At 42.8% G+C, this 8,825-nt stretch overlaps 1 protein-coding gene across 1 annotated transcript in view; it reads left to right on the top strand.

The window, feature by feature from the left end:
* The window catches only part of AGBL2 (AGBL carboxypeptidase 2), a 43,775-nt gene extending 35,910 nt beyond the window's left edge, over window positions 1-7,865 (top strand). Inside the window, exon 18 of the mRNA XM_019656321.1 lies at window positions 7,845-7,865. Coding sequence (XP_019511866.1) covers window positions 7,845-7,865 — 21 coding nt within the window. The remainder of the gene's footprint in view (window positions 1-7,844) is intronic.
* Window positions 7,866-8,825: the final 960 nt, after the last annotated feature.

The raw sequence follows: 8,825 nt of genomic DNA, 5'->3' as shown, positions 1-8,825 counted from the left end.
CTTCTGGACTGCCGCTCACGGCAGCTGCTGGCTGCTGGCCGCTGGCTGCTGGCTACACACGGTAGCCCATGGCAACCCACTGCCACAGGGCTGCAGCCTACGCCGTTGCGACTCATGGCAGCCCAGCTCCAGGTTGAGCTGTTGTTCAGCATCTTAGCTGTGGAGGGCAGTGTCACTGGCCCTCAATGTGGGATCCAAACCGGGGCCCTCTGGCATCCCAAGCCAGCTCTTAACCAACGCGTCACTCGGCCGGCCCCAGTGTGAGTCTTTTTAAAGGGAATATCTGTGCATGCTCTTTACATAGGAGTTTGCAAATGGCTTTCTCCTATTTCACACAGTACTAACACCCTAAAACCATCTGCATTTTAAGTATCCAGAAAGCACGCTGCCAAAACTCCACTTTTTGTCCCTAAAAAGCTATCTTTAAAGGACAAGTCCCAAAACAGTTACATGTTGCTGAGGAAAAACCTGGTTTGAAAGTTGTTCAGAAATACTTGTTTTTGCTCCAAATGATTTTGGAGAAAATTTATAAAAAGCACCCCCGTACAGTCATATTTTTGGAATCAAAAGTCAGAATATATGATCAGATTTTTTTAAAGTGCTTTTTAAGAGCAAAGAGCTTCTTCAGAAATGTGGTACAGATGCTATTGGGTTGTCGGAAAAGTCATGACGCATTTTTGCGATGAAAACCAGAAAAATACATCATGATTTTTCCGACAACCCAATAAGAAACTGAAGGGGCAAAAGGAGAGAATCCTGTGCAGCCCAGACACAGCCTCACAGCCAATCATTAGCAAAAGGCTATGACAGTTCGGTGTCGAGCCTACTCAGCACACGGTCAGTCCTGTAAAGGAGTAACTGTGTTTTCTTCAGGAAAGAGAGGCAGGTTTTCCTGCTCAGGTTAGGAAGTGCCACAGGAATTTATATGCTGCGGCATGTCGAAGCCAATGTGCCTGTCCTTGCTCATTCTCTTGGTAGAAGGCTGCAAGGGGTGACTCTGGCTAGAGATTTTAACATGGCAAACCAAGATAATGAATTCTAACTGTGTAAACATGATAAGTCTCATGCTGCAGGAGGAACAACCTGAAGCATCTTGACCACTACGAGTGAACCCTGAAAATGGCATCAGGGAAAAGTAGAAAAAGAGCATTTTAGTCCGGTCAGAGGACAAGATCTATTATAGTTGACATTCAGCAGTTGTCAACAAAGGTTAAGGATATAGGGGAGAAATAATGAATGTACTTTAATACTTTGGGTTTTTAAAAAATAAACTAAATGCATAGTCACTAATGAACTAAATTTTTGAGTTTCAAAATTATTTCTGGTGAACACATTTTCTTTAGAAGCCATACTTTTTGGACCATGGGGTCATAACTGAGGTCCTATTACCATCTGCTGACAGCATACCCCTTTCTGTTCTTGGAGAAGTGACAACACCTCTTGAAAGTGTAGAGATGAATCTATATAGGTAAGGCAATGACAGTAAACTTTAAAGAAGTTTTTGATGGAACAATAACATAGGAACTCTGTATAGGCATAGAGGCTTCTTGAAAACAAAAGTTCTAGATATTTTTTTTCACTTGTAAAAAACATGCAAGAATTTTGGAGATCTGTTGGTACCTGGCCACTATGAAACTGCCGTTGATCACTGGTGTAGTTATGTTGTTACCAAATTTGATCCCAGCTATTAGCAAAAATGCCACACACACACACACACACACACACACACACACACACACACAAAATGCTTTGCAGAAATAGAGCTGCTGACTTCTGGTTCTCCAGGCTGTTCTCAGACAAGCTCTGGTTTAATTACCTAGAATAGCAGAGATGTTTCCACAGTACAGACACTTGGCAGCTTCTGCACACCATGCCTTTGAAGCTACAAAACCTATTCTGTCCTTTAAACTACAAAGACAAGCTGTATGGCATGACTAGGTTTGGTTGAGCTCCGTTCCACCAGTGACACTTCTGTCCATTTCTTAGTGGAATACTCTTGGGGAGGATAAGCTCATCACTTCAAGCTTGCTGGGGTCCAACAACTTTATCCCCTTTTCCTCACCTTGATGCTGCCGATCAACTAAAAAGAAGTTCGGAATTTATTTTCCCCTTTAGGTGGTTCCGCCTTGGCTCTGAGCAGCTGAGTCAGGTGGTCCCTGAGAAACAAGCTTCCTTGTGAAATCAGGCTCCGAAAGGCATTGTTGTAATAAGTATGTTAATGGACAAGCTCTAGTGACAAAGTAAATGCCACGTGTCTAGGGTAATGCTTGATTAATAAGGGTCCAAAGAAATGAAGATCCCTAACAATGTGGAAAAAAAATAATGCTACTTGAAAATTCTGACTGCCTGCCAACACTCCTACCCTAAGATAGGGGCGATTCCCACAAATTTCTCCATCAAAAAAGCACTAACTAAAATAAAATAAAAATAAATTAAATGCATAGTCACTAATGAACTAAATTTTTGAGTTTCAAAATTTCACTGAGCACTAACTGACTTAGGAACTATGGAGAATGCAATGATGTATGAGACTCCATTCCTGAGCCCGTGCACGAAACTCAGGTGGAGAACAAAGATTAGCGTACCTGAACAAACCAGTCAGGAAGACAGTCTGCTAGCTCCAGACCGCTGCAGTAGGCTAAGGAGAGCCACCAACTTGACATTTTAAACACCTGGGTTTTGTATCCCACCCAGGCTGCAGTGGTGGTGTTGGGGAGGCAGTTGATTAATGGCTTCATTTTCTGACCTCAAAAGTGAGTGACTGTCCAGGTGAAATGGTCTCTAAGGTCCCTTTATTTTTATGAAATCATGTTTCTTTCAATAATTCTCTCAGCTGTTGATCATATGTTGCAGCCTTGAGCCTGAAACAGCTTCCTGCTTCGGCCTGGGCCAGCTAGGTCTTCTCTTGCTCAGCCTTTGGGCCTTAGGGAAACAAAGACTCTCCCATCTTGCCTCCAGCCAAGTGTGATACAAGCCATCTCTCACCCATAGTCCTCTGGCACTGGCTAGTCCTAGGCTGTTGGATTCAGTGACCAAAAATCACTTCAGTAAACCCCTTCTCAGCCCAGCTCAAGCTCCAGTCACTCTCCTTTCTCCTTAACTTCATATCCTCCCCCTTTCAGCCCAGACCCCAGGGTGCATTACGTCAACCACTCTCTTGCCAGCACTCCAGAGCCCTCACCCTCTATCCTTCTGCTACATCCACCTGGTAGTTCCACAACTTTGGATCCATCCAGCCATCCCAACCATCTGTTTTCCCTACTCCTACACCCAGGCTGCCAAGATGGCTGCAGGAAAACATGCCATCAAGCGGACCAGGGCCACCACTCATGTATCTCCTCCAGGCTAGGAAATTTACCCTCTGCTTCTGAACCTGAAGTCCCCCCACCCTTCCTACCTTCTCCATTTCCTCAAGCCCCCTGCTCCCCCCCAGCAAACAACCTTGCTAAGAGGTGGTGGTTAAAAAGCTGGGCTCTGGTGTGAGTAGAGAGAAAACTACAAATGAATTCTAAACTCTCTTTAGTAGGTTTGTTTCTGTACTGGTATTGGCAAGATGATTCTGAAACTATTTTAGATGTATTATGTGAGTGAGCAAATCAATAAACGTGTTGATGATAAGAGCCAGGGTTCTCACTCTGGATGAAGAAACATGCAAATATTTAATAGAGGGAAATAAGAAAAAAAAGCCCTGTGAAAATGGATTGGAATTGGAGATACCAGTGTGAATTCATTTTCTAAAATACGTATATGTATGTATATTCATATGTGTATATGTTGGGTTGTCGGAAAAGTCATGACATATTTTGTCTGTTTTTCAAAGGTCATTTAATTATATAAAGAACAAAGACCAATCAGTGATATATTGCCTGCTTTGTTCGATAACCTTTTGCCATCTTTCAGTGAGCTTCATAATTCCTCGTTCATAGAAGGACCTGTCTTTATATGCGAAAAACTGAACAAGGTGCTGATTTACAGCCTCATCTGAATTGAACGTTATACCACGCAAGAAAGTGTTTGTTTTTTTAAAGATTTTTATTGGGGAATTGGGGGAAGGGGAACAGACAAGTTGCTGTCCTTTTTTGTTCTTCAGTCTAGTTGTGGAGGACATTGCTTCACTGGCACAAGTTGGCACCATCATTGCGCTCTTCCTGGGCGAGGCAGATCAGTTGCGGGCTTCTGAACGGCCGCTCACAGCGGCTGCTGGCCGCTCACGCTGGCTGCTGGCTACACACGGTAGCCCATGGCAACCCACCTGCCGACACAGGCGACTCACGGCAGCCCAGCTCCAGGTTGAGCTGCTGTTCAGCATCTTAGCTGTAGAGGGCAGTGTCACTGGCCCTCATATGTGGGATCCAAACTGGGGCTTTCTGGCGTCCCAAGCCAGCTCTTAACCAATGTGCCACTCGGCCGGCCCCATGCAAGGAGTTTTGAAGAGAGCGAAACAAGTGGAAGTCTGACGGCACAAGGTCAGGCGAGTATGGTGGGTGTGGCAACACATCCCATCCACACTCCAATAATTTTTGACAGATGATCAAACTTGTGTGTGGTCTCGCATTGTCTCGATGGAACACAACTCCTTTACAATGAACAAGCTCTGGACATTTCTGGATGATGGATTTGTTCAAACTGTCCAATTGCCGACAGTACACATTCGAATTGATTGTTTGGTTCCTTGGTAGGAGCTTGAAAAACATGACACCTTTAAAATCCCACCACACTGAGAGCATAACCTTCCTCTGATGAATGTCTGCTTTCAATGTCATTTGAGGCGAATCATCACGTCGGGACCAAGACCGTTTGCGCACCACATTGTTGTAGACAATCCACTTCTCATCACCAGTTATCAGTCGCTTCAAAAAAGGATCGTTTTCTCACGTTTAATGAGCATATTGCAGATGTTTATACATGCCATCAAATGAACTTCTTTGAGTTCATGTGGAGTAAAATAGTAAAATATGGCAAAAATGCACAGTTTGGTCTTCCATCTTCAACTTGTTGTAAAATCTCCAAAACTCAACCAAATCGCTCAATTTTTTTCAGAATGAAGCTAGAACTGTCAGCTGTCAAATGACACAGCAATAACATAGATGTGAATGACTCTAGTACTTCCAAAAATGAACTAGTGCCATCTGTTGCAAACACACATCATCACTTTTCCGACAACCCAATACATATATGTATATATATTGTATATTCAGCTCTGTCTGCTAAAAGGGCCTAAAACCAAATACACCCCATTAGCAATAAGCACATTTTGCACTGAGATCTTGTTCTCTAATACCATTCCCCACTAAAAGGAATCAGGGTTCATTAGAGAAATGGCTGATTCCAAGGCTGGGCATTTGTAGCTATGAGATAAGGAGCCCAGACATTTTGTTATGCCAAAAAGTAAGAAAGTACTTTAAAAAAAAAAAAAAAAAGCATGTCACAGGACAAAGGAGCCAGCTTAGATATTTCGGATATTTCTGGTGAAATAAAATATATTATTGAAGTTAATTTTACATGTATTGTATTTCTTTTTTAGTGTAGCTACTAAAAATATTGAGATTATATTATATATGTGGCTGGTATTAGATTTCTATTGGACAGCACTGTTCTAGAATATTCATCTCAATGAATTATGGCCTCTTGTCTTCTACAACACTACTTCTCTTGGCTCTCCCTGAATGTGCCCTGGGCTCTGGCCTTCTCCCTATACATACCCTACCTGGGTGATCTCCGCCCACCCTTGGTGCCTGTACCCCATGAAGACATGGGGTCTGGCCTCTCCTACACCCCAGACCACAAGGTCCAACTGTCTCTCCTCCATCTTCTCTTCTGTACCTCAAAGGCAGCATGCCCCAAACAGAATTATTTCATTATATTTCCCTTAAACCAGAGCCTCCCTCTGTATCCTCTCTCAGTGAACAGCACCACCATTACCATGTTTGTAACCTCAGCACTGCTAGAGCCTCCCCTGCACGTCCACGTCCAGTCAGACATCACATCCTGTTGATTCTGTCTCCTAAGTAAATCCATAAACCTCTCTCCACCCCCTTAGTTCAGGCTATCATTGTTCTAAACTGTTAAATCTGATCTCCAGCCTCCAGTCTCATGGATCCTGAACTTTCTTTGACAGAACAGCCAACATGAGCCGATTACAAGGCAAATTTGGTCATGGTGGTCCCCTTGCAGGCTCCTGTCTTCTGCAGGACTGCTCATCTCTGTCTGATATGTCTCTGCTACCCCTTCGGCCTCCAACTCTGAATTCCCCTCTGTTCCCTATGAATCTGGAACATTAATCACCTCTCCCTGATCCCTTCCACACTCCGTTCCATTACTTTGCAAATACCTGTCCTCTTTCAAGACTCAGCTAAGTGTCAATTATATCTCAAATAATAATAATAATAAAGACTCAGCTTAAATAGTAGCCTGCTATTTGAAACTGGTGTTGATTCTGTTTCACAGGCAGGACTCACCAATCCTTTCTTTGTGTCCTACACACTTCTCCCTCAGCTCCTGAAACACATTGGTGCGCAATTTGTTTACTTGTCTGCCTTTCCTAACTAGAGTGATTTCAGTTTTGTTTTGTTTTTTTTTTTTAGCTGAGCCATCCTGCTACCTGTTGGCAGCTCAGCAGCTGCTCAGCTCGGGCTGGACTTGAACCGCTGTTGTTCAGAGCTCAAACTCTTGAGCGAGCTCTTAACCAACTGAGCCACTCGGCCGGCCCGCTAGAGTGATTTCAATTGCGGCCTACAGGAGAGGGGGGAAAAAAACCTCAAGCAAAATGCAGTTATTGCTTTACATAAACAAGTAGTCCAGATATAGGGCAACTCCAGGACGTGTTAATTTATTCAGCAGCTCACTGGAGTCATCAAAGATCCGGGCCTTATCATCTTCCAGTTCTGCCACCTTCAGCACCAGCTTTGTCCAGTTTTGTTGGCTGTATGGCTGCAGCAGATCCAGGCAAACCACCAGACCCAGCAAGGCCCAGTGAACGAGACACCTGCCTCTGCGTGTCTTTTTTATTTTTTAGAACCTTTTTATTTTGGTCATTTTTGATTTACAGAAAAGTTGCAAGCTAGAGTTCCCATATACTTAATACTATCATCTTCCATAACCAGGGCACATTTGTCAAAACCAAGAAAACGTTGGTACGTGACTATTAAGTAAACTCTGGAATTTATTTGGATTTCCCCAGTGTTTCCCTTACTGTCCTTTGTGTCTTTGAGGATCCCATCCAGAACGTGCATTTCCTTGTCACATCTCCTTAGCCTCCTCTACTATGTGATCATTCCCAGTCTTTATTTTCCATAACTGACAGTTTTGAGAAGTACCGATTAGATACTTTGTAGAATGGTCCTCAAATTGGGTTTGTCTGATGTTTTCTCATGATTTGACTGGGGTTATGGGTTTTTGGAGGGATTCCTACAGAAAAGTGCCCTTCTCATCACATTGATTAGGGACACTTGCTGTCCATATGACATCACTGGTGATTGTGTCTCTTTTTAATGCCAGGAAAACTTTCCCAGAAGCCCTAGAGAGGATTTCTGTTTATGCCTCATTGACCAGACTCCATCAGCTTTGATATGAAAGTAATTATAAGCCTCATAGATGAATTGAAAAGTATTCCTTCCCTCTATTTTCTGAAAGAATTTTGCAAGATTGATATAGATAGACAGATAGATATAGATATAGATATATATTTCCATTTGATAAAACTTACAAGTAAAACTATTTGGGCCAGGGTTGGTTTTTTTTTGTGGAAAAATTTTAAATTACTAATTCAATTTATTTTCTTATTATTGTCTAATCAGTTTTTCAATGTCTCCTTGAATCAATTTTGATAATTTGTGTCTTTTTAGGAATTTGTCCATTTCACCTAAATTATCTAATTCATTGGCATAAGGTTGTTCATAATATTCCTTTCTAAGCCTTTTTCATTTTTGCAGGGTCTATGTTGATGTCTCCTATTACATTCCTAATTTTGGTCATTTGTCTGTTCTTTCTTTTTTTTTATGGTCAGTCTAGCTAAAGATTTGTGTTGTCGCAAGCCCAGGACTCATCTACTGCTGAAGCCACGTAGACGCAGAGACCTTCACCTGCGTGGTGTACTGGAGTTCCTCAGCCTCCATATTTTATCAGCAGAGGAAACTTAAGCCTGGAAAGGGGCATGGACCCAAGGTCATAAAGCAATTAAGAGATGCACTTCCGGGTTTCTGACTCCCAGCCAAGTGACTTTCCCATTTGTACTGTCTGTTCCCTCTTTAAAAACCTATAGGGATGTTTTTGGGCAGCAGCGAGAGACAGCTCACAAAACAGAAGGTCAACCAGCTGGCTTTCCTTCTAAAGGACACATTCGAATGCTAGACGCTCCCAGGACCACTGTGTACAGTATGTGCCACAGGACTAACATCTATGTATTAGAACATAGCCCATATGCTGAGTCTCTCAAACTTGGGAGCCAGCACCTCCCCCACTTATAGACAGGGAAGCTGAGGCCCGTTAAGGAAGGTACTTTCGGCCCCATATTCTGTCTCATATTCAGGAACAGAATCTGGATGAGGGCCTGTGTGCTGAGCTCTTGTAACCATTCCATGGGAGTCTCCACACAGTTACCTTTTAGGGACAACCCTGTCAACATATAGGCTCATGTGCCCCTCACGTTGGGGAAAGACTTGTGATCATTGTAAAATCAATGGAGGGGCCTGAGAATATGCATATTTTATAAGACCAAATCTTAACAATTGTTTAATTTTTCTAAGCTCTTAACGGCATAAGGTCCGGCTTGTACATAATAGGCCTTCACTACCTACCTGATGATAATTAACATCATCATCATAATT

The sequence above is a fragment of the Hipposideros armiger genome, unplaced genomic scaffold (assembly GCF_001890085.2).
Source record: "Hipposideros armiger isolate ML-2016 unplaced genomic scaffold, ASM189008v1 scaffold_258, whole genome shotgun sequence".
Classification (NCBI taxonomy): Eukaryota; Metazoa; Chordata; class Mammalia; order Chiroptera; family Hipposideridae; genus Hipposideros; species Hipposideros armiger.
This window is presented reverse-complemented; position numbering and strand designations above follow the sequence as displayed.